Source organism: Rhinoderma darwinii, chromosome 11 (genome assembly GCF_050947455.1).
Source record: "Rhinoderma darwinii isolate aRhiDar2 chromosome 11, aRhiDar2.hap1, whole genome shotgun sequence".
Classification (NCBI taxonomy): domain Eukaryota; kingdom Metazoa; phylum Chordata; class Amphibia; order Anura; family Rhinodermatidae; genus Rhinoderma; species Rhinoderma darwinii.
In genome coordinates this window covers 18,233,289-18,260,253 of record NC_134697.1, presented here as the reverse complement: position 1 = coordinate 18,260,253, position 26,965 = coordinate 18,233,289, and the positions used below count along the sequence as shown (strand labels likewise).

The window sequence follows — 26,965 nt, the reverse complement described above, 5'->3', positions numbered from 1 at the left end:
GAGCCTTAAAATACTCCCTACACTCCATCATACGGAATTTACAGATGATTGGTAACCCTAGTTAACTAATAATATTCCTGGTGATTTGGGATTGTGCAGGGAATAATGCAGGTCATTTCCTTTTTTTCTGATACTTCACTCCAGATCCCCAGCTTCCCTTCACTTAGCCACGGAGTTACGTGATCATATTATTTTTGCGTACAGCCACCACTAGGAGGAGCTCACTTCATAGGGATCTATACGGCTCACATTGACCTCCATAATAAATCAGTATGCAATGAGCTCCCCCTAGTGACAGCAGAAAGAGTTACTTCCTGTTACTAGGAAACCAACCCTAAGTGCACCCCTGGCCTTCATAACAACCCATGTCCATTTTCCCTGTTGGGGTACATGGATGTCAAATAGGGGGGGTCACCACAGTGGCTGGCACATATCAAGGAGAGGTCTATGGAGAGAGATCCCATTTAAAAAGTTACTCCAGTTAAAAACTGAGTTTCCGTAGCGGACTCCCTGAATATTATCTTGGCGGCAGCAGCGCAGATATGTTGGGGACTCAATAGGAGAAGATTTAGGGTATGTTCACACGGCAGCGTCTGTTACGGCTGAAATTACAGTGCTGTTTTCAGGAGAAAACAGCACCGTAATTTCAGCCGTAATGGCATGTGCAGGCGCCTGACGCTGCGTCCATTACGGACGTAATTGGAGCTGTTTTTCCACGGAGTCCATGGAAAACGGCTCCATTTACGTCTGAAGAAGTGACAGGCACTTCTTTGACGCGGGCGTCTTTTTTACGCGCCGCCTTTTGACAGCGGCGCGTAAAAAAAATGACCGTCGGCACAGAACATCGTAAGACCCATTCTAATGAATGGGCAGATGTTTGCCGACGCTTTTAAGCCGCATTTTCGGACGTAATTCAGGGCTGAAACGCCCGAATTACGTCCTTAAATAGTGTGTGTGAACCCAGCCTTAGTGTGCAATGTGCTGACAAAGACATTTAAAAAAATAAAATCTGTTTTATTTATTTTTGCTTTTGTTTTGGAATTTTGCAGGTTGGCGCCACGTGCACTAGGATATTTATTTTCAGTTTTGTTGGTTTTTTTTTTTCTAGGAAATTACTTCGATATTACAGCAAAAACCACCAGACAGAACTAGTGAAGTGCTATGAACTGCTGACCCTGCACCTGGGCATTATCCCGCCGGAGTTCATCATACAGCAGTGCCGTGACCTGGCTCGTAAGCTGTGGGAGCCTTCCCGTATACCTCTCCTTTAAAGCGAAGCAGCAGCCAAGGAGGGACTGTCTCACCGGCCGTCGTCTTGGCTCCACCCACTGCAGTTACACACATGTACTCCGTACTGTACTGACAATTTCTTGCTTTTATGGAGAAAATAAATTTAGAGGAATCCAGTCCGTGCAGTGATGAAAAGGGGTCGTGCTTGAAGATGGGAAGTTAAAAAAGTTGTATGAGGTTACGAAACAAAAAACTTTTTTTTTTTTTTTTTTCAGAAACACTGACACCCTTGTCTATGGGTCATGTCTGGTATTGCAGCTTTCAAGTAAATTTGGTTGAGCTGCAGTATCAGACACAGTCAATGGACAAGGATTGCACTGTTTCTGGGGAGAAAAAAAAATTACCCTTTTTTTTTCTAGTCTAGAAACCACTTTAAGGTTTGACATAAAGGGCAAAACAAACTAAGAAGGGGCAAATCAATGTATGAACCAAAAGTACCCTGTGAACTGATCTTATCTTGGAGTCATGTCTCATATACTGTGCACAAGTGGGAGCAGTTTCCATCAGTGCCATAGACTTTGAATTGAGCGGCAGGGCACATGCTAGACTACCGCTCCATTTACCTCCTCCTGGCAGTGGTCTTGATGCTGGGGGGGGGGGGGAATTGGGGACACGGCTCCCCGTTCTGGAGATTGGTGGGGGTCCAAGCGGTTGGATCCTCATCAATGCAGCAGTAATCACCGATCCAGTAGATAGGTGATAATTTATTATAACCGTTATACCCCTTTAAATCTCTATTTCTTTAAATTACTTTAGGATTTTCTACTGTTATAAGCAGGTGGTGTGGATAATGCACCTTGTAACCTGCCAAAGGAAATAATAAAGAGTTAAAGCATTTTAATTGTATTGCCTAATAATAATGCAGCATGGAGCGTCAAAATGACGGAGACCTTGACCAACTCGAACAGACCCCGTTATAAGTCAAGTCATAAGTCTATATCAGACTTCTAGACAAAATATTGGCCACTCGTCTTAACTGAGACTTTGGATTCCTAATTGTCAAAGATCTGGAGGGCTCCACCACTTTCCGTTTGGCCGTAGACCGTATCCAGATGCCTTTCCCACCTGATCCACAACTGCAATACCCGTAAAATCACAGTCATGTTTCTCGCCCTTAACATGCACAAGGCCCTAAATTCACGGTCCTGGACCTACATCTTTTCGGTCTCTTCGATGGAGAGCTCCTTACACATGTAGCCATCTTTATCTTGACTTTTAACGCATTAAATACACAGTGGCAAGAAACGTTCTCTTCAATGGCTTTTGTTGTGTGATATTACACTGACGCAAGTTATCAGTCAAGATAAAGACGGCTACAACTGTATATAATAGACACAAGAAAAAAATATTACCTCTGATGAGTAGAACACCACGTCTCTGTTTTTGATCGGTGCTGCGGACAGGAGATCTACGTCAGAGGTAGGCAAGGGTCCAGAAATTCTAGGGATGGGTTCGGCACACAACGAAGTTAAAATTTAATGCTGCTTTATTGGTATCAAATGATAAAACAAATAAAATCCCGGGCAAAGAACGCTTATGCGTTTCGAACCCCTCAGTACTTAGTCATGGTTCTCACTTCACCAATCACCTAAAGGGCCTGTCCAGATTCTCTGTTCTTAACTAATCACAATCTCGGACCTTCAATCTCACCCACTAACATTAAAATCTTCTTTTCCTTTCCTCCGGTAAATTTTCTCTTTAGAATCTTTAGGGATTCACTTCACAAACAATATATCTACGTAATATGCGGCCAATTACCCCCCCCCCCCCACTATTAACTCATTTAAGAAAATTGGAGGAATGGAGTAGACACCATATATCATGTCTGGCCGGATTGTTAATATATTAGAGTTCTTCCCATCCTCGTCCCTGGACACTATCTAAGCACAGTCCACCGCATGATCATTACATTTGAGTGATAGAGCCATACCATCTAAATCAATAAATCCACCTTTCATAGATCGTTTACAATGTGGTCTTGGGGTCCCAGATACCATATAGTATTACACAGCTCAACTGCCCCCCACCCCTAATAAAAAAATGCAAAGCTACTTCAGAAGCTACACTATCGCTTATATTAGAGGGTCTCCTTACATGAAATCATTTTATCAATATCCATGGTATTCGTGTCTTTCCCTCCTTAGGCCTTATTCACACAAACGTGTTTAACGTCCGTGATACGCGCGTGAAAATCACGCAGCACATACTGATGACACAGGGAAATGCAACGTGCAAAAAACACAGCGTTTTTTGCGCGTGCAAAACACACACGTTCGTGTGATTAAGGCCTTAGAGGAAACCCTACAACTCCCCTTCACGGAGGACTTTAGATACTTTCAAAATTAGTCAAAAAGTTTTTTTACTATCCTCCTAAAAAACCCCAGTACCCAACCCAGAACGCTATACGATTCCCCTAATTAATTAACCTAAAGGTTCTTTCCATGGGCCACCCTACTTTACCATGACCATATGGCCAAACACATCCTTTTCTGTCTCCCCAAGGACCACCTACCTCCACCTAACCTCCGATTCCCCCATAACTGTTACTTTTTAGTTCTTGCATGTTTCGCGTTCAAGATATCTCAATTGACGCTTATTGTATTTTGAGACATTGTTTATTTCTCCTATACTATAGGAGGAAAGTCAATAAAAAAAATGATTAAGAAAAAAAGTTGTTCGGATCTGTCCTACTACAGATCCGTTTAGCACCATGGCTTTTGTGATAAAAAAAACAACACCAGTGTGAACAGAGCCTTACGGAGAAACCTTGTGGTTTTTACTTAGAGGACCTGTCAGCCCTCCTGACATGTCTATTTTAGTAGATACTTGGATTCCCCATAAAATCTCAATTCTGGAGCATCTTTTTTTAGTACTATGCGTTGTGCCGTTCCTCTCTTATTCCTCCTAGAAATTTCTGAATAAATTGAAAACTGGGTGTTACCAGTTGGGGGCGTGTCTCTACACCGTTTTAGACTTTGGGCACTGAATGGACAGTGTAGTGACCCTCCACCTACCTCCACTGGTAACACCCAGTTGTCAATTTATTCATACATTTCTAGGAGGAATAAGGCTTTATTCAGACGAACGGGAAAAACATCCGTGCAACGCGCGTGATTTGCACGCGCGTTGCACGGATCTATATGTGTCTATGGGGCCGTGCAGACATGTCCGTGATTTTTCATCAGCGTGAGTCCGCTTAAAAAAAGTCACGACATGTCCGTTCTTTCGGCGTTTTGCACGCATCACGCACCCATTGAAGTCAATGGGTGCGTGAAAACCACGCATGTCGCACGGAAGCAAGATTCGCGCAAGAGCTGTCAAAAGGATGAATGTAAACAGAAAAGCACCACGTGCTTTTCTGTTTGCAAACATCCAAACGGAGTGTCTTTGAGATGAGCGAACCCGGACAACCGAACCGAACTTCACCAGGTTCTTCAAAAAAATTTCCGGTACGCGACGTCAGGAGATAGTCACTGTCCAGGGTGCTGAAAGAGTTAAACTGTTTCAGCACCCTGGACAGTGACTTCCGATCCCAATATACATGAACGTGTAAAAAAAAAAAGAAGTTCTGACTTACCGATAACTCCCGACTTCTTCCTCCAGTCTGACCTCCCGGGATGACAATTCAGTCCAAGTGACAGCTCCAGCCAATCACAGGCCAAGCACAGGCTGCAGCGGTCACATGGACTGCCGCGTCATCCAGGGAGGTGGGGCCAGATGTCAAGAGAGGCGCGTCACCAAGGCAACGGCCGGGTGGGAAGTTCTCGATAAGTATGAACGACTTTTTTTTTTTTTTTTCACAGGTTGCTCGATATTGTGATCGGAATTCACTGTCGAGGGTGCTGAAAGAGTTAACTGCCGATCAGTTAACTCTTTCAGCACCCTGGACAGTGACTGACGTCGACTAGCATCATGTCTATGATGGCGGCTGCGCGAAAATCATGCAGCTGCGCATCATACACGGATGACATACGGAGCTGTCAAGTGGTTTTTGCGCGCGCAAAACGCTGCATTTTTGCGTCCGCCAAAACGCCACGTTCGTGTGAATCCAGCCTTACAGAGGAACAGCACAATGCAGAGTTCGATGAAAAGAAGATCCAGAATTGTGATTTTATGGAGAATAGAAGTATTTACTAAAACAGACATGTCAGGAGAGCTCATATTTAAACTCCCCATGAACAAATAGACGCATATTGACAAAGTTGTATTGTTTTTTTTATTTTTGGAAGAAATTTATTCTGAAGCTTCACAGAGCAAATGTTGTCCGTGTCAAATGTAATCGTCAGAGAAAAAAAAATCGTGAAGTTTACATTGCAGTAAAATCGATCTCCTCTTAAAAGGTATCGGCTACGTACACTTTCCAACCGGTTTTTGCTCCAATGCACTGTTGCAAAAAGTCTACAAAAAAAGCTCCTATCGTTTTGTGTATACAGCTCCTATGCAGATATGTGTCTCAATGGTTCAAACGACAAACAAACCCTGTGTAGTCTGATCCTGCAGTCATACCCCCCTCCATCTGTCCTCAACAGCAGCCGTCCGCAACCTTTTTTACACCAAGGACCAGTATTATGTAAGAACATTTTTCCAGCGGGCAGGGCGTGTCGGGTTGCGGTCGGGGGAGTTAGGGTCAGTTCACACGTTGCGTAAATACAGCGGATTTTTCACAACTGAATTAGTCGTGAAAAATCCGCAGCATAATAAAGTAGTAGCAAAGTGGATGAGAGAGAACAAATCTCATCCGCACGCTGCGTAAATACTGAGCGGAAAAAACGTGCGGTGCGAAGTTTTATTCCGCAGCATGTCAATTGTATTTGCGGAAATGCTGCTTATTTGTTGTGGGTTTTTTCCATTGATTCCGCCGCAAAAACGCAACTCTGAATGCTTACCCAGAAGTCTGTGTTCCTCCAGGCCGGCCTCCTGGGATGACGTTGCTGCATCGGCGGTCACATGGGATGAAACATCATCTTAGGAGGCCGTCCTCTATGATGTTGGGGATCCCTGCTCTACAGTACGTCTTACTAACATACGTTGGGTAGGTTAGATTAAAAGTAGTCGGGGATAACTCGGGAGGGCCGCGAACAAACGCTTTCCAACAGATTTATTATTACTAAAGACAGAAAATGGCACAAATTTTAACGCAAATCCATACCTGGCCACGTGCTTTAGTTTAAGACTGGCATATGAAGCGCCAGTCTTAATAAATCTCCCCTTAGGGTATGTGCCCACAACGGAAAATCTGCAGCAAGATTTCCAAAAAACGCTGGCAAATTGCTGCGGAAACGTTGCAGTTTTCACGCAGAGGTTTTACCTGCGGATTTAGTTTCATGCATTAATTATAGCAAACTTTATGTGCACCTGCGGATTTACTGTCTTTCCGCTGTGTAGGGGCTTGTCCACACGTAACAAAATTGCTGCAGAAAATTTCTGTTGGAAAACGCAGACATTCCGCTGCGTCAAAAACGCACCATTTCCTGCGGTTTTTAGGGCAGAAAATGGTGCGTATTTTGCTGTGTTTTTCCCAATGTGAGGAGATGGAAACATCTCTGAAAAACGCAGCAATTCTGCACACTTTCCATAGCAGGAATTGACGTGCTGAGGTCTGAAAAATACTCACCACAGGTCCGTTTCTGCTCGGAATTTTTACGCAGCGTGTGGATGAGATTTGTTAAGTCTCATCCACTATGCTGCTACTGTATTCCGCTGCGTTTTTTCTGTCCGAAATTCCGGCTGGAAAAAACACGGCAATTCCGCAGCGTGTGGACGAGCCCTAAAATCAACTTGCCTATTTTAGTGCGGAATTAACGCTGGGCATTCAAGTCTGAGACCCAAACACGCAGGAATTGAAAATCGCACCGCAGAACACTTACTGCATGACTTTTCTGCATTTTTTTTTTCAGTCTGGCAGAAATATGTTAAATCTAATTCACTGTCAATTTCCGCACGGAATTCCGCTACGGAAATTCTGCAGCGTTTATGCTACATGAGGACCCAGCCTTCGTGTTACCTAGGCGTTTTATATTCCCTGAGCTATAATCGCCGGGCCATTGAGTTTCTTTTATCACCAGCGTAAACTTTACCCTATGGAATTTTACTCTATTCAATGCAAGCTTTTCAAGACGCTGCAAGAACATAGCAGAAATACTTTGGCATGGCTTTCCAGTCCAGCCTTCTATTCTGAGACCTGCCTACATCACGCTTACACGCTGGGTTGTACTTTCTGCACAAAGGATCCCATTGCTGGGAAAAAAAAAAATTGCAGCTGTAAATTTCAGGTTAATAGCAAAGTCCACCCGGCAGTCAATATATAACGTTAACAGTTTAAAGAAAATTTCACATTTCTTTCCCTTGATGCCCAAAGATGCCGGCGATGGGCTCACAACATCTGAACCAAATCCGATGCCTCGGCGTAAGAGCTTATTCCAAAACTTCAGGAAAGCCGAAGCCGAAATATGACGCTGTGATCATTGGAGGAGGTAAAGTCCCCTGTCGTTTGGCCGTGCTGTCGATAACGTTACTGTGCCGGGTACTGTCGTCTGTTTGCACAGCAGGGAATGTTACGGATTTAACTCTCGGGCTCCTGGGATTTTTAAGAAGGGATCTATTGTCCATTAAATGTCACGAAATACAATTATTAGCGGTCCGTGTAGTCACAATTTTAGGATCCTGTGAATGTTTTTGATGGAAATTGTGATTTTGTTAAATCTGCTGTTTGAAAGGATCGAGATTTGTTTTGTTACCATGTGAGTCTCCTTTCGGAGAGGCCCCTTTAACCCCTTTTTTGCTATTTTATTTGGCGCATTTCAAGAGCCGTAGCTTTTCTTTCTTTTTTTTTTTCTGTTATTTTGCGACATTAGTTGACGTTTAGGACCTTTTTGAGGTACTTATAATTCATTGACTTTTAATCATTTCTTTTTGTTGAGGGGGGAATAGAAAAAAAAGGATTTCCGTCAATGTTTTTTGCAAATTTTTTCGCACTATTTACCGTTAACACGTTAACTTTTTATTTTACAGGTCGGCACGAATAAGTGTCATTTTTTATTATGTTTTAGTGCTTTTGCACACATAAGGGCATGACCACACGTGGCGGATTTCCTCCGCAACTGTCCGCATCAATGCCGCACAGAATCTGCGTTGCAGATTCTGCTGCGGATCTGCACAAAATGTGCAGTAAATTGATGCGGACTAGCTGCTGCGGACTGCGGTAAAAGTACTTCCCTTCTCCCTATCAGTGCAGGATAGAGAGAAGGGACAGCACTTTCCCTTGTGAAAGTCAAAGAAATTCATACTTACCGCCCGTTGTCTTGGTGACGCGTCCCTCCTTCGGCATCCAGCCCGATCTCCCTGGATGACGCGGCAGTCCATGTGACCGCTGCAGCCTGTTATTAGCCTGTGATTGGCTGCAGCCGTCACTTAGACTGAAACGTCATCCTGGGAGGCCGGACTGGAGACAGAAGCAGGGAGTTCTCGGTAAGTATGAACTTATATTTTTTTACAGGTTGCTGTATATTGTGATCGGTAGTCACTGTCCCGGGTGCAGAAACAGTTACTGCCGATCGCTTAACTCTTTCAGCACCCTGGACAGTGACTATTTACTGACGTCTCCTAGCAACGCTCCCGTAATTACGGGAGCCCCATTGACTTCCTCAGTCTGGCTGTAGACCTAGAAATACATAGGTCCAGCCAGAATGAAGAAATGTCAAGTTAAAAAAGCAAGACGGATCCGCAGCACACATAACATGTGCATGACAGCTGCGGACTTCATTGCGGAAATTAGAATCTCCATTGAAGTCAATGGAGAAATTCCGCCATGAGTCCGCCACTGCTCCGCAACAGACAGAGCATGCTGCGGACACCAAATTCCGCTCCGCAGCCTATGCTCCGCAGCGGAATTTTACGCCTCGTCTAAACGAACACTGCTAAATTAAAGTGTAAGTCAATGGACAAACGGCTCCGCTGCGGATTAACGCTGCGGAGTGTCCGCAGCGGAATTTAAGTGAAATTCCGCCACGTGTGAACCCAGCCTAAAAGTTTATAAAAACAGTATCATTTTTTGTGTTGACACATTACGAGAGCCATAGCTTTTTTTATTTTTGTGTCGACCTAGACGTATGATGGATTGTTTTTTGGGGACGTGTTGTAGTTTATATTGGTACAATTTTGTGGTATATATAATTTATTGAACAACTTTTATTAAAAACTTTCAGGGGGAATGGGAAAAAAAAGCAAATTCCCCATCTTTTTTTTTCACGCCATTGTTTCTTTTATTCTGCGGCTCGTTATCTTAGCAGCGGTGTCTTATATGTATGTTCACTATTTTTAAACAATAAAAAAAAAATATTAAAAAAAAGTTTCTTTTTTTGGGTGTTTTTTTTAGTTTTTTTTTTATAATAAACTTTATTAAACTTAATTTCACTTTTTTTTTGGTCCCACTAGGGGACTTGAAGCCACAATCACCGGTATAATGCTTTGGTATTCTTAGCATTATTACCTGTAAGTTTTACGCCTCATTTATATCGCGTTTATGGTCTACATTTAGCGTGTACGTCGGAAAAGCTCCCGACAGACACGCTAAACATGTCTGTTGGGCTGGTGTACGTTGGTATACATTATTTTTTTCATGAAGGATCGAATAGCTTCGAAGACTATTCCATCCAGAGGGATCCCGCAAAAAGAACATATAGTTTACGTTTTTTTTAACATCGGAACTTACGTCTGACGCGTTAAATGTCGTCTTTGGGGAATTTGGAAGCCTCTGACGTCACTGTCCATATATGGACAGTGTTGTCAGGGGCTTTCAACTACGGAGTCCCCGGCCAGAGCATTGGAAGGGACTGGAGAAGCTCCTGATGTCACTGTCCATTAGCCCCTGATATCCCTGTCCATATATAGGCAGTGACGTCAGGGGCTTCTCTAGGGGCGGAATCCCTGGCCAGAGCGTTGCCGATGCTATGACTGGGGATTATGGCATTGCAAAGCTCCTAACTTCACTTCACTGTCCATATATTTTGACAGTGATGTCAAGAGCTTCTCGGGGCACAGCGCTTCAGGTAGCGCTCTGCTCAAAGGGGTTACATAGTTAGTACGGTTGAAAAAAGACACATGTCCATCAAGTTTAACCAAGGGAAGGGAAACGGGAAGGGAAAAATTTCTACACATTGACATAGGAGCTGATATTTTTTTGTTCCAGGACATTATCTAAGCCTTTTTTAAAGCCATCTACTGTCCCTGCTGTGACGGTTCCTGCGGTGACTACTCCATAGATTCACCGTTCTCACGGTAAAGAAGGCTTGTCGTCAGTGGCGGATCATCATTGGGGCAGTTCAGGCGGCCACCGGGGTCCAAGGCTCCCAGGGTGCCAATGGCCGCCTCAACCGCACATGACCGCACGGACCCCATCATGCCCGGTGGCGTCGCTAGAAATCACTCAACCCGCATTATATGTACAGTAAATCAGAGACCATTGTGAAGCAAAGTTATATGCTACACAACAGTGGAAAGGGAAGAAGTGGATATAATGTGGCAAGTGGGTGTACGGATCTTAGTTTTGCTATTGTTATTCGTAACTTGTACAGCTCTCATCCTCCTATGAGACGTCACACTATCAGGTGATTCCAAAATAAACATTTTAACATTTTCTGTCAGGTGATTCAAGAATAAAATGGTTTGGGGCCATGTTAGCTGCGTGAGAAGCCCCTTACACCTCACATTCGGGATATTTGCCCTCAGGTCCTGTACATAATTTTGGATCAAAAGGAGAAGCCGAGCTCGGCACAAGCAAGAGGGGGACTTTGTTTCCCTCTCCCTTGTGCTAAGATACAGTCCAAACTGCAGCAAGCCCCAAAAATGTGCGGTGTTCAAAAACAAAATGTGAATAGGATATTTACAGAGTCCAATTGTTGCAGCTGTAATGCCTTATCCTAAAATGCAGCCTTCACCCATGTAGTTTTTGATGCATTTCTTCGAGCCAAACACAGGAGTTAATACACCTATGCCTTATTCACACAGGGCAGCTTCGTGTAATTTTTTTATGCAGTTTTAGAAGCCACAATCAGGAGTGGATCTTAAGGCTATGTTCACACGGAGTATTTTGGGGGAGGAATATCTGCCTCAAAATTCCGTTTGGAACTTTGAGGCAGATATTCCTCTCCCTGCACGCCGATTTTCGCGGCAATTATCGCGCCGTTTTTCGCCCGCGGCCATTGAGCGCCGCGGGCATAAAACAGCGAGAAATACGCTTTCTCCTGCCTCCCATTGAAGTCAATGGGAGGTCGGAGGCGGAAGCGCCCGAAGATAGGGCATGTCGCTTCTTTTTCCCGCGAGGCAGTTTTACTGCTCGCGGGAAAAAGACGCCGACGCCTCCCATTGAAATCAATGGGAGGCTTTCTCGGGCCGTTTCTGCCGAGTTTTGCGACGCTGTTTCCGCGTCAAAAAACTCGGCAAAGTACCCCGTGTGAACATAGCCTAAGGGTGGAAAAGTATATAGGAAAGATTCTACTACGCCTATTTTTTTTTTTTAATCTACTCATGGTTGTGGCTTTAAAAACTGCACTGTGTGAATATACCCTTTAGGATCCACTCATGTGCTTAGCTAAAAAAAAACTGCAACAAAAACTGCACGTGTGAAATCGGATTTAAAGAGGTATTCCTATCTTATAAAGTGATGGCATATCGCTAGGAAATGCCATCACTTTGCTATCGGCGGAAGTGTCCGACTACCAGAACCCTTACCGATCCTAATGATAAAGAGACCGCAGTGCTGATTTACCGCTGCAGCCCCTTCATTATTCTTCCCTGCAGAGCAGCGCTCCCTGTCGCCTCACTGTCCAGGGATCTACAGTTCTCTGCACAGCAAGTGGCCGTGGGCACCGCTGTGCAGGTAAAAACAATGAAGGGGCCACAGTGCTAAATTCAATCTCTGTAATCTTCAATCTCCAAATCGGTGGGGGTTCCGACAGTTAAACTACCACCGATTGCAAAGTGATGGTATTTCCTACTGATTCTAATGATGGGAATACCACTTTATGTCCACCCTTTAATACCATTTTTTTTTAATCTACTGTATATGTGCTGATTAATTTCTTAATATATATTTATAGCGGTCCAAGCTTTGTTTCTCTGAGGCAGAGCTCCAAATCCACTGCATAGACATATGTTTAAAACATTCTGGATGCCTGCAGCCACCACTAGGGGGAGCTTGGTGTATACTGTATTACTGAGTTTGATGTATGTACAGTATGCAGTGTGCTCCCCCTAGAGGTGGCTGCAGGCATCCGGAATGTTATTTTTTAACTCTACGTCTATGCAGTGTATTTGGAACTCTGCATCAGAAAAATATAAGTTCCAACCACTAGAAATATATTAAGAAATTCATCAGCACACATATTCTGACCTAAAAATGACATGATGGGTGGAGATTCAACTTAAAGAGGCTCTGTCACCAGATTTTGCAACCCCTATCTGCTATTGCAGCAGATCGGCGCTGCAATGTAGATTACAGTAACGTTTTTATTTTTAAAAAATGAGCATTTTTGGCCAAGTTATGACCATTTTTGTAATTATGCAAATGAGGCTTGCTAAAGTCCAAGTGGGCGTGTTTAAAGTAAAAGTACAACTGGGCGTGTATTATGTGCGTACATCGGGGCGTTTTTACTACTTTTACTAGCTGGGCGCTCTGATGAGAAGTATCATCCACTTCTCTTCAGAACGCCCAGCTTCTGGCAGTGCAGACACAGAGCGTGTTCTCGAGAGATCACGCTGTGTCGTCACTCACAGGTCCTGCATCGTGTCAGACGAGCGAGGACACCGGCACCAGAGGCTACAGTTGATTCTGCAGCAGCTTCGGCATTTGCAGGTAAGTCGATGTAGCTACTTACCTGCAAACGCTGATGCTGCTGCAGAATCAACTGTAGCCTCTGGTGCCGATGTGGCCGACACGATGCAGGACCTGGGGCAGGAAGTGAGTGACGTCACAGCGTGATCTCTCGAGAACACGCTGTGTGTCTGCACTGCCAGAAGCTGGGTGGTAACGAACAGAAGTGGATGATGCTGATTCGTCAGCATCATACACTCCCATTCCTAACGCCCAGCTAGTAAAAGTAGTAAAAACGCCCCGATGTACGCACATAATACACGCCCAGTTGTACTTTTGCAAGCCTCATTTGCATAAATACAAAAATAGTCATAACTTGGCCAAAAATGTTACTGTAATCTACATTGCAGCGCCGATCTGCTGCAATAGCAGATAGGGGTTGCAAAATCTGGTGACAGAGCCTCTTTAAGTCATGGATGTGGCTATTTTATCTGTGCATCTTTTTGCAGTTGTTGTACGTGGCATCTTTTAGTGTAGATTTGTAATAATGTTTGAAACCATGCTCTTGCTTCACACAAAACAGGAAGTTTTAGGATGCCAAAAAAAAGAACAAAAACATTTGCAAATAATTTTACCATCACAGTAGGATGTGTATCTAAAATATGGTGTTTGCACCGTCATATCCTGCAAAGCCTGTTACCGTAAAGTATCACACGTCTGCACCTGCACTCTAGTGGTAAACCATCCGCGTGCTCATCACTTGTTTTGGATCCAATTTTCTCTTGATCAGGAAATTTGCGTAGACATAAGATGCTCGTACACGTGCAAGCTTTGATCAGATTGTTGTTTTTTTTTTTCGTTTTTGAAGCTAAAATTAGATTTGGATCATAAAGGCAGAAAGGGAATAGAGGACATATACTACTTCTCCTCTTTTTTTTTTTTTTTTTTTTTAAATCTACTAATGGTTTTTGCTCCAAAAACTGCTTAAAAAAATTTGCTCAAAACCTGCAGGTTTTCGGACAGCCTAAGGGTATGTTCACACGCTTAACCAAAAACGTCTGAAAATACGAAGTGGTTTTCAAGGTCAAACAGCTCCTGATTTTTAGCCGTCTTTTAAGCAACTCACATTTTTTGCTGTGTTTTTTTACGGCCATTCTTGGAGCTGTTTTTCTATTGAGTCAATGAAAAACGGCTCAAGAAGTGACGTGCACTTCTTTTAACGAGGCGTTTTTTTATGCGGCCGTTTTTAAAATACGCCCCTTGGGAACAGGACGCCGTTTTTCCCATTGAAATCAATGGCCAGATGTTTGGAGGTGTTCAGCCCCCCGTATTTTCGCCATTTTTTGGGGCATTTACAGCCCGAAAAACGGCTGAAAATAGGCAATGTGACCATACCCTAAAACATATGAGCAGGTTCCAGAATACAGCAATCAGCCATAACAATAAAACCAGTGAAGTGAATAGCATTGATGATCAGGTGACAATGGCGCCTGACAAGGGGGGGCGATATATGAGGCAGCAAGTGATCAGTCAGTTCTTGAAGTTGAAGTGTAAGGATCTGAATAAGGGCATATTTACACGAGCGTGTTAAACGTCCGTGGGACGACCGTTGAAACAGTGACCATCCCACGGACCTATGTAATTCAATGGGGCCGTTCACACAGCCATTGTTTCAACAGACCGTGCGAAAATAGGACATGTCCGTTCTTTCCGTGCATCACGCATCCCTCCATAGACTCTCGACTAAGGGGGATGCGTGACATCGCGTCCCGCAGTCCTGAACACGGATGCACCTCGGCACCTCGGCAGTTTTTCATGTCTGAGATGCGCAGCGCTCGTGTGAATAAGGCCTAACTGTGAGAAGCGCTAAATAGTGATGATAGGCGACTGGGTCAGAGCATCTCCAAAACGGCTGGTCGTGTGGGGTGTTCCCGGTTTACAGTGGTTAGTACCTACCAAAAGTGATTCAAGAAAGGACAACTGGTGACAGGGACATGGGCGCCCAGGACTCATTGATGTGTGTGGGGAGTGAAGGCTAACCCATCAGGTCTGATCCCACAGAAGATCTACTGTAGAACAAATTACTGAAAAAGTTAATGCTGGCAATGATAGAAAGGTGTTAGAACACATGTGTTTAGGCCAGCATAGCCGCAGACCGGTCAGTGTGCCCATGCTGACCCCTGTCGACTGCCAAAAGTGCCTACAATGGGCACGTGAACATCAGAAATGGAGCATTGGAAGAAGGTGCCTGGTCTGATGGATCATGTTTTCTTTTACATCATGTGGACGACCGGGTGTGCGTGCGTCGCTTACCTGGGATAGAGATGACACCAGGATGCCCTATGGGGAAAAGACAAGCCAGTGGAGACCATTGTGATGCTCTGGGCAATGTTCTCCTTGGTTCTGCCATTCATGTGGATGTGACACGTTCCACCTACCTAAACATCACTGCAGACAAGTGCCCCCTTCATGGTAACTGTATTCCCTAATGGCAGTGCCCTCTTTCAGCAGGATAATGACCCCTCTACACTGCAAACATTTTATAGGAATGGTTTGAGGAACATGACAAAGAGTTCAAGGTGTTGTCTTGGCTTTCAAATTTCCCAGATCTCAACCCGATCAGGCATCTGTGGGATGTGCTGGAAAGTCCGATCCATGGAGGCCACAACTCACAACCTACAGGACTTAAAGGGAATCTATCAGCAGCTTACCCCCCTCCCCCAGCCGTTAACACCGACCCAATGCGTTGTATGCAAATGAGCTGATTGTTGATTGACTCCTCTACTGGCCCTTAGCCCGACGTATGATGCTGAAGACCAGTAGAGCCATCAATTAACAGTAGAGGGGAAGGGTTGGGGATGGTTTACAGCATAGAATGCAGGACACTTCCCGGGTTGGCAGACACTTGCCATGTTATTCGCATACGGTACGTGGGAGATGGAAACTACTTTTTACCAGTTATGCAAGGACTAAGATCAGCAACATAGGTATGTCTACACTGCTTTCCACATTAGCTAACTACCTTTGTTAGTGGTTTGGGGGTCAAAACTGCTGACAGACTTTATTTAAAGGATCTGCTGCTAATGTCTTGGTGCCAGATACCACAGGACGCCTTCCGAGGTCTTGTGGAGTCCACGCTCAACGGATCAGAGCTGTTTTGATGCCACGAGTACAATCTTTACAATATTAGGCAGGTGGATTTAATGTTATGACTGATCGGTGTGTTCATCTTCCACTTAGCCATTTCTTACTTATAGGAAAGCTTCGTGACAACCAATATGGCCACCATTTCTATTTCATTAGAGGTTGTGGTCCAGCTTTCTCAGACTCCTAAATGGAAAATGCATTGCAGGCCCCTTGATAGTCATGATGTAGAGGAAGCAGGTCCGGAGAACCCCCAATGTATTACAGGACCCCAGGTAAGTAAGGCATTTGGGCTTTCATAACACAGGTACCAACGGTATTAGCAGATCTTAGACTTTACACTGTCCACAATGTTAAAGTAATAAACCTCTCTATATACTTACCTTTAGAATTCCTCACTACTCCCCCACTGCCGTTGTTGGGTCCCCTGTTGCATCTTTGTTTACCTGCCTGGGTCAAGGCGTCTTCACGTCACGTGATCTGGCGGTCGGGCAGTCATGGCCGCCTAGTGACATCACTATAACTTATATGTTGCTTTATTATTTTAACATTTTGCACAGCATGCCAATTTTTGTTTTATCCACAGAAACTATCTTTAACCCTTTTACTGCCAAAGTATATAATATGTGATGTTCTGTGTGTGTAGGAGAGAGAGGAGGAAGGAGGAGCTGCAAGTAAGAGCAGGAAGAAAGATCACAGCCTGTAAGGGCATGTTCATACATAACGGATTTCTTTTCTGCAGACACTGTCCGCATCAATGCCGCACATAATCTGCGTTGCAGATTCCGTTGCGCCTTTGCCTAAAATGTGAAGTAAAATGCTGCGGATTAGTCGTTGCGGATTGAGGTGAAGAGTACTTCCTGCTGTCTTTTAAAACATTCCATCTCAGTCTGGCTATAGACCTCGAAACATATACAGTGAAGGAAATAAGTATTTGATCCCTTGCTGATTTTGTAAGTTTGCCCACTGTCAAAGACATGAACAGTCTAGAATTTTTAGGCTAGGTTAATTTTACCAGTGAGAGATAGATTATATAAAAAATAAAAATAAAATCACATTGTCAAAATTATATATATTTATTTGCATTGTGCACAGAGAAATAAGTATTTGATCCCTTTGGCAAACAAGACTTAATACTTGGTGGCAAAACCCTTGTTGGCAAGCACAGCAGTCAGACATTTTTAGTAGTTGATGATGAGGTTTGCACACATGTTAGATGGAATTTTGGCCCACTCCTCTTTGCAGATCATCTGTAAATCATTAAGATTTCGAGGCTGTCGCTTGGCAACTCGGATCTTCAGCTCCCTCCATAAGTTTTCGATGGGATTAAGGTCTGGAGACTGGCTAGGCCACTCCATGACCTTAATGTGCTTCTTTTTGAGCCACTCCTTTGTTGCCTTGGCTGTAAGTTTCTTGGCTGTAAGTTTAATGTCCTGGTGGAGGGAAGGAGGTTGTCACTCAGGATTTGACGGTACATGGCTCCATCCATTCTCCCATTGATGCGGTGAAGTAGTCCTGTGCCCTTAGCAGAGAAACACCCCCAAAACATAATGTTTCCACCTCCATGCTTGACAGTGGGGACGGTGTTCTTTGGGTCATAGGCAGCATTTCTCTTCCTCCAAACACGGCGAGTTGAGTTAATGCCAAAGAGCTCAATTTTAGTCTCATCTGACCACAGCACCTTCTCCCAATCACTCTCAGAATCATCCAGATGTTCATTTGCAAACTTCAGACGGGCCTGTACATGTGCCTTATTGAGCAGGGGGACCTTGCGGGCACTGCAGGATATTAATCCATTACGGCGTAATGTGTTATTAATGGTTTTCTTGGTGACTGTGGTCCCAGCTGCCTTGAGATCATTAACAAGTTCCCCCCGTGTAGTTTTCCGCTGAGCTCTCACCTTCCTCAGGATCAAGGATACCCCACGAGGTGAGGTTTTGCATGGAGCCCCAGATCGATGTCGATTGACAGTCATTTTGTATGTCTTCCATTTTCTTACTATTGCACCCAGGGGCGTAACTAGGAAAGACTGGGCCCCATAGCAAACTTTTGACTGGGCCCCCCCCCTCTGCTGGGTATCACACAACCCCCCCCCCTTGTAGATAGTGCCTCCCTATAGATTCCACCACACAGCGCCCACCTATAGATAGCACCATACACAGCCCCCTCTTTAGATAACACCATACAGACCCCCTCTGTAGATAACGCCATACAGCCCCCTCTGTAGATTACGCCATACAGACCCCCCCAAAAAAACAAACGGCCTATAGTTTGTCCTACAAAAGACATGCATCCCCTATCCACAGGATAGGGGATACATGTGTGATCGCTGGCAGCGATAAGGAGAACGGGGGACCGAAAGTCCCCCGAAGTTCTCCATGACTAACCTCGGACTTCCGGCGTCTGCGCAGTTCAATAAAAATGAAAGGAGCGCTGGTCACGCATGCGCACAAGCACGACCGGTGCGCAAGTCATTTCCATGGAGCTGCAGACAGACTACGGAAGTCCGAGGTTTGTCATGGAGAACTTAGGGGGGACTTTCGGTCCCCCGTTCTCCTCATCGCTGGGCGTCCCAGCGATCCCACATGTATCCCCTATCCTGTGGTTAGGGGATGCATGTCTTTTGTAGGAACAACCCCTTCAGTGGCGTCGCGCTGTAGCAGCCATAGCGGCTGCTAGCGGAGCCTGCGGCCATGGGAGGGGCCGTGCCGGCGGGTGGCACGGGCCCCCTCATGCTGCAGGCCCTGTAGAAGGCGCTACGGCTGCTATAGCGGTAGTTACGCCACTGCGCATAGGTTTGTACGGCGTAAAACTACAGCTCCCAGCATGGCCGAAACAATGATAAGGATATGCTGGGAGATGCGGTTTCACAAAAAAAAATCATACCACCCATCATCTCGCTGCAGATCATACAGTGACTACATTAATGATTAGAGGCAGAATAAACATTTACATTAAGTGACTCACCGGTGACGTCTCAGATTCTAGTTCTTTTCTTCTCCCTCCGGTTCAGACATCTATGATGGATTTCACCCGGCCATGACCCATTTCTGCAGTTTTCCGTTTAGATGTCTTCAGCTTCTCAATTCACTGTTTAGTTTGATAGAAAATCTGATTGTGCTCCCACAATATGAAAAAATTAATTATGTGATTCACTGAAGTGACAACTGAGTAAAAAATACCTTTTAATAGTAACTTGTTTTAAAAACAGGGGTAACACACCACTGTGACATAAGCCCCACCGTGAAAATTAAAAAATGTATTAAACAATAAACACTGAGTCATTCTGATACATAAATCTCAGTGTTTGTAACGATGTTTGTCTAGAATCAGCATATAACCAGGGCACAGCCGTAGTACAATCCCCAAAATAAAGCACAGGTGCCCGAGAGAATCGGATCTCCTAGCGCTGGGTGTAACACAATATGACTGTCCCCAATGCAGACATTCTATAAACAATAAACGACCCTACGCGTTTCAGATACTCATCCTCAGGGGTCCGTATCTTGGTAACTCTGGCCTCATCGCCAGCGATAGTAATGTTCAACAGCAGATATTCTGCTGTGCGTCACGGGAAGATGCACGTATCGATGTCAACGGCATACTTCATTGCAGGCGCTGGGTTACTATAAACGCCTAAACTCCACCCCTCGTATTGGCGGCAACACATGAACTGACCAATCAAAGCACCCTCCCGATTCGTGACACCTGCCCATGTGACCCCCCGCCGTCAGCTGACAACCAGGGGTCATCATCGGCCGCATCATACCGAACGCGCAGGCGCAGTAGAAGCCAAGGACGTGTCGCCCGGACTGCCAAACACGAGGAAGGTAAGCGCTACACGATATTGTATTATGAATATATCTTGCGGGACAGTTAAACACCGCAAGTGGGCTACCTCACAACGCAACTCCAGAGTAAATAAACACATGTAAGGTGGACAAGATTACTAAGTCCCTCATATTAAGAAAAACTGACAAACGATCTCTTTAAGTGTCGGCTAACCAAAAAATGGCTATCACAAAAAATGTTACATAATGCAGATAAAGACTCATCCACCCTAAAGGCAACCTAGTAAAGGTAAGCCACCTACAGGGGAATGGTATCGCATATTAGATAAAACATGTATAGTTAGTCTGCTCATTAAGACCAGCTGGTTGTAGACATTCCAGTCTATGGATCCATTGTGCTTCTTTACGTAAAATCAGGTTGTCCCAGTCCCCTCCTCTTTTAGGGGGTCTAACAAGTTCTATTGCTTGAAACTTTAAACATGCTGCCTGGCCTTGATGTTTAGCATGCACGTGCTTAGATATTGGGGTGTCCTTAACATGGATAATATCTCCAACATGCTCCCTAATGCGACGACGAAATTGTCGTACTGTTTTACCCACATAATTTAGGGGGCATGGGCATGTAATTAGGTAAACCACCCCCGCTGTCTTGCAATTGACATAATCCCGAATATTGTATTTTTTCTGTGTAACAACACTGGTAAAGCTATTCCCTTTGAAAATAAAATCACAGGCTTTACAGCTACCACACAGAAGGGTGGATGAGTGAGGCTAAAAGTGTCTTTTCTGAATGTGAACTGGTGTATACAGTTCAGGGTGCATCTCTTAAATCTACCTTCAAAAACCTTAATAGATTGCATAAAGACTATACTAGAAGTTGGTGGGAGATCCAGAGTCTGGAAAATTATCTAAAGAACAAGATAGTTCCCAGAGGCCTCAGGGTCCCCATTGTCCCAGCATCAAGATTAAAAACCGCTAATATAAAAGAAAGGTGGGAACAGGAGATCACAGGGAGCTCACTTAGGCTGATGCAGATTTTGGTAGAGGAAGAAAAAGTCCAGTTTGACTCTATTAGTGCTGAGCTTAAAAAAGAGATTGAGGCAGCTAAATCCCTGGTGGATACCCCTGGTTTTGACAAAAGGGACAAAGTCCTCCAACAAACTTTAGAAAGGTTCACTAATCATCTAAAGGAGCGTAAACACTTCCAATTCCAGAGAGATCTACAGGAATTTAGGGAGAAAAAAGCGTATGATTTTGTTAATGCACAACAACAGCAATATCAACAGACCAATAGGGGGCCGAGGGAATCTGACCCTTCCACATCAGAGAGCGAAACAACAGACTCTGAAAGAGTGGGCCCATTCTTTGGTGGTAGTGGTGGGAAACAAAAATTTAGGGGAGGAGCAAGAGGTAGAAATAGAGGCCGTGGTAGAGCCTCTTCTAACAGTGGCAACATTTTTTGTGATAGCCATTTTTTGGTTAGCCGACACTTAAAGAGATCGTTTGTCAGTTTTTCCCAATACGAGGGACTTAGCAATTTTGTCCACCTTACAATGTGTTTATTTACTCTGGAGTTGCGTTGTGAGGTAGCCCACTTGCGGTGTTTAACTGTCCCGCAAGATATATTCATAATACAATATCGTGTAGCGCTTACCTTCCTCGTGTTTGGCAGTCCGGGCGACGCGTCCTTGGCTTCTACTGCGCCTGCGCGTTCGGTATGATGCGGCCGATGATGACCCCTGGTTGTCAGCTGACGGCGGGGGGTCACATGGGCAGGTGTCACGAATCGGGAGGGTGCTTTGATTGGTCAGTTCATGTGTTGCCGCCAATACGAGGGGTGGAGTTTAGGCGTTTATAGTAACCCAGCGCCTGCAATGAAGTATGCCGTTGACATCGATACGTGCATCTTCCCGTGACGCACAGCAGAATATCTGCTGTTGAACATTACTATCGCTGGCGATGAGGCCAGAGTTACCAAGATACGGACCCCTGAGGATGAGTATCTGAAACGCGTAGGGTCGTTTATTGTTTATAGAATGTCTGCATTGGGGACAGTCATATTGTGTTACACCCAGCGCTAGGAGATCCGATTCTCTCGGGCACCTGTGCTTTATTTTGGGGATTGTACTACGGCTGTGCCCTGGTTATATGCTGATTCTAGACAAACATCGTTACAAACACTGAGATTTATGTATCAGAATGACTCAGTGTTTATTGTTTAATACATTTTTTAATTTTCACGGTGGGGCTTATGTCACAGTGGTGTGTTACCCCTGTTTTTAAAACAAGTTACTATTAAAAGGTATTTTTTACTCAGTTGTCACTTCAGTGAATCACGTCTTCAGCTTCTCAGTTTTAAAACATTTCTGCACCTATAAACAAAGTTAAAATTCTCAACACCTCTAAATATAACTGTCACACACACACACACACACACACACACACACACACCGTGCCCCCTGTAGATAGTGACCTACATAGAAGCCCCTGTAGATAGTGCCCACATATGGACTCCAGAGCTGCAAGGCAATAGTGCTAACCACTGAGCCACCGTGCTGCCCTACATATAGCTTCCCCTATAGTTAGTGCTCCACGTATAGCCCACCTCTGTAGATATTGTCCCACATATAGCCCACCCCTGTAGACTGTGCACTACATATAGCCACCCTGTTGCTAGTGCCCCACAGGTAACCCACCCCTGTATATAGTGTCCCACACATAGCCCACCCCTATAGAAAGTACCCTAAAAAATAGCTCCCCTATAGATAGTGCTCTACATATAGCCCACCCCTGTATAGTGTCTCACATATACTGCCCCACATATAGACCCCCCTGTAGATAGTGGCCCACATCCCCACATACAGACCTCCCCTGTAGCTAGTGCCCCACATATAGACCCCCCCCTGTATATAGTGGCCCACATATAGACCCCCCTGTATATAGTGGCCCACACCCCCACATATAGACCCCCCTGTAGCTACTGCCCCACATATAGACCCCCTGTAGCTACTGCCCCACATATAGACCCCCCTATATATAATAGCCCACATAAAGATGACCCCCCCTGTAGATAGACCCCCCCACTATAGATAATGCCATTCACATTTTTATGAGGAAAAAAATATATAAAGTTGACATACTCACATTCTCCGATTCCCACGCTGTTCACTGGCGATGCAGACATGCTCTCTTCTGAGCATGTCTGCAGGAGCTGAACGAGCGTCCTCCAATGACGCTGATTGGCGGGGCAGAATGACTTGCCCCGCCAATCAGCACCTTCCAAGCATGGAAGCGGCGCGATGATGTCATCGCGCCGCTAGCCAATCAGTGTCATTGTAAGGCACTGGATGGTCAGGCACGGAACATGCCCGGCCATTCAGTGCTAATACATGTATTTGGCTGCCGCTAGCACCGGGGCCCCCTCCGGTGCTAGCGACACCTACAGGCATGAGAGTGCCTGTGTAAGGCTCGGTGGCGCGGGCCCCACAGTAGCGGTGCTACCCCTGTAGCAGCCATAACGGCTGCTAGCGGCGCCACCGGGCATTTGGGAGGGCGTGTCGGCTGGCGGCACGGGCCCCCTCAAGCCCCGGGCCCCGTAGCAGCCGCTACTGCTGCTACCGCGGTAGTTACGCCACTGATTGCACCAACAGTTGTCTCCTTCTCACCCAGCGTCTTACTTATGGTTTTGTAGCCCATTCCAGCCTTGTGCAGGTCTATGATCTTGTCCCTGACATCCTTAGAAAGCTCTTTGGTCTTGCCCATGTTGTAGAGGTTAGAGTCAGACTGATTCATTGAGTCTGTGGACAGGTGTCTTTTATACAGGTGACCATGTAAGACAGCTGTCTTTAATGCAGGCACCAAGTTGATTTGGAGCGTGTTACTGGTCTGGAGGAGGCTGAACTCTTAATGGTTGGTAGGGGATAAAATACTTATTTCTCTGTGCACAATGCAAATAAATATATATCGTTTTGACAATGTGATTTTCTTTTTATTTTTTATATAATCTATCTCTCACTGGTAAAATTAACCTAGCCTAAAAATTCTAGACTGTTCATGACTTTGACAGTGGGCAAACTTACAAAATCAGCAAGGGATCAAATACTTATTTCCTCCACTGTAGGTCCAGCCAGAATAATGAAATATCCTGTTCGTGAAAGCAATCCGCAACGCAACACACATAACATCTGCGGATTTCACTGCGTAATTTTGCAACTCCATTGAAGTCAATGGAAAAATTCCGCCACAAGTCCGCATCAAGTCCGCAACAGCCAGTGTATGCTGCGGACACCAAATTCCGCACCGCAGCCTATGGTCCGCAGCGGAGTTGTCCGCAACGTCTGCACGAAGATAACTAAAGAGGTGTGGAAACCAATGGACAGACGGTCTGCTGCGGATTTCCACAGCAATTCCGCCACGTGTGAACGTGCCCTTACTGTCATCTCCGCCTGCACAGCCTTTCAGTGAAGAGGGGTGATAAAGGAACTTTTTTCATGTTATCAGCCCGGTTACTATTGAGACATGATAATTTTTCTCTCTACTAAATGTGTGAGGAGATGAGCAGTTGCACAACTATTCACCCCCTGTGCCTATTCAGGCCATTTGTTGACTCCATGACTCGGATGTGTGACTGGGGAATATGTGAAGATATGTGCAAGTAGACCTAGACATAAGACCTTATTCACACGGACGTGTCCGTTCTGCGCGCGCAAAAAATGCTGCGTTTCGCGCGCAAAAGGTCCGTGTGTCATCAGCATATGGTGCGTGGCAGCGTGATTTTCGCGCAGCCGACATCATGATGACACTCTGGTTTTATGTTTACAAACAGAAAAGCATGTGGTGCTTTTCTGTTTTCATTCATTTATTTTACTACTGTATCGCGCATCACGCGCGGCACCCAGTGCTTCCGTGTACCGTGCGCGATTAGCACACACAGATTGACTTCAATAGGTGCGTGCTGCGCAAAACACGGGCAAGTATAGGATATGTTGTGTGTTTCATGCAGCGTCAAATTCACTGACAGTCCGAACGGCCCCATTCACTAACATAGCACCGACGTATAGCACGTTCGTGTGAATAAGGCCTAAGTAACATGTATGAACGCTTGAACATTTATTTAGACAGTTCTGTGCATCTCGGGCTCTGCTTGGATCAGATTTTAATCCAAAAACCTGACTCTAGCACTTTTTAAAAAACATTATGCTTTGATACAAAATTATATGAAGGCGCCTATGAGTCTAAAGTGCTGGGTGGCATTTTTAGAAGATATATGGGAAAGGGGATACAATTTTTTTTTCTTTATTTTTTTATAATGCAGGTTTAATTTGGGTATATCAAAAAAGGGAATCATTTTCCGGGAGGGGAACCTGTAGGACCAAGCCATCAGTATGAACATCAGTAAGACTTGTCTATAGACATATAAAACTATAGTCCTGCATTCTACTACAAGTGTTATAAATCCATTAGGCCAAGTGTTACGGATGGTTACGAATGAATCACAAAGTATTGCACGTTAACAGTTTAAGGGCATGTTCACACGCAGTGACCAAAAACGTCTGAAAATACGGAGCTCTTTTCAGGCGAAAACAGCTACTGATTTTCGGACGTTTTTGTAGCAACTTGCGTTTTTCGCTGCGTATTTTACGGACATTATTGGAGCTGTTTTTCAAAGGAGTCAATGAAAAACGGCTCCAAAAAGTCCCAAGAAGTGTCCTGCACTTCTTTTTCGCGGGCGTCTTGTTACGCGCCGTATTTTGACAGCGACGCGTAAAATTACACCTCGTGGGAACAGAACACCGTAAAAACCCATTGAAAGCAATGGGCAGATGTTTGTAGGTGTATTGGAGCCGTTTTTTCAAGCGTAATTCGAGGTGTAAAACGCCCGAATTACGTCTGAAAACACTGCGTGTGAACATACCCTTATTGTTCAGGTTGAAACGGCTTGTTCAAATGTTTAGTGTGGTCCTTTAAACCAGGGTCGGGTATCTTGACTTCACAGGAGTTCCACCAGGTGGGGTTGCACCAAGGTGACTGTCGGCTTTCAGCCCGTCCTCCTGTGCCGCTGTGGGTCTCAGACGGGCGACCCTCTGCAACAGCCTGTCCCATTTTTTTGTACTAAGCGGGGTTGAACCTTGCAGAAAAACGATCTGCGCCTCCATGGGTCTCAATAGCCTCTATGCCAAAACCTTTCGCGGATCCTTGACCAATCTTGCCTCCGACATTCAACGTGTAGTCCCGTACAATCTAAGCATCACAGGACAGTGCCAATTCAAATCAATGTAGGTGTCTGTGTAAAACAGGACCGGGCAGGTCATCCCAAGAGAGACGCTCTGTGTAACCGCTCCCCACTCTGCCCCAGAGATGAGGACCCTGAACAGGTGACCCCCTAAATGGCACCGTCAGATTATTGTACTTTGTCTGGTGTAAAGATGAAATTTCCCAGAATGGAAATTGCCTCAGTAAACTCTGTACAGACATTGAGCCATGGGAGATTTCAGCTCTGAAGCTGTATGTAGTGTTTATACGCTGTCATTGGATTAGCTCGTTTGCCATCATATCTCATGGTGAGTAATTTCATGGTAGCACATGCTAAATTTCATTTATCCCTAATTTAAGAGCCGCAAAAAGACGGTGCCATTCGGCATGTGTGACGTTATCTTTATGTATTTTGCTCTATAGCTGCTATAGTCTGGGAATAATTGTGTTGTTCTGCAGCAACCCGAGATATTTTCAGCATTCCAGGAAATATGTCTTAAAAATAAATGTACAGAACTGCCAGAGTAATTTAGGATACGTGAAATTGAGTATGTGTTACCATGGTGCCCGAAATTACTCACCAAGAGACATGGTAGCAAACAAGCTAATCTAGTATCAGCGTATAAACACTACATAAAGCTCCAGAGCTGAAATCTTCCATGAATTAATGTCTGTACAG

General features: G+C 44.9%; 2 protein-coding genes across 3 annotated transcripts in view; both read left to right on the top strand.

The window, feature by feature from the left end:
* HPS1 (HPS1 biogenesis of lysosomal organelles complex 3 subunit 1) overlaps positions 1 to 2,126 on the top strand; it is a 73,865-nt gene extending 71,739 nt beyond the window's left edge. Inside the window, exon 31 of the mRNA XM_075842711.1 lies at positions 1,109 to 2,126. Coding sequence (XP_075698826.1) covers positions 1,109 to 1,271 — 163 coding nt within the window. The 3' untranslated portion in view covers positions 1,272 to 2,126. The remainder of the gene's footprint in view (positions 1 to 1,108) is intronic.
* Positions 2,127 to 6,236: 4,110 nt separating this feature from the next.
* Positions 6,237 to 26,965, top strand: part of PYROXD2 (pyridine nucleotide-disulphide oxidoreductase domain 2) — a 75,472-nt gene continuing 54,743 nt past the window's right edge. The window contains exons 1-2 of one of the 2 annotated variants that reach the window (XM_075843077.1): positions 6,237 to 6,322; positions 7,649 to 7,763. In XM_075843077.1, the coding sequence (XP_075699192.1) occupies positions 7,649 to 7,763 (115 nt within the window). In that variant the 5' untranslated portion in view covers positions 6,237 to 6,322. The remainder of the gene's footprint in view (positions 6,323 to 7,648; positions 7,764 to 26,965) is intronic. The other variant, XM_075843078.1, reaches the window with a different exon arrangement.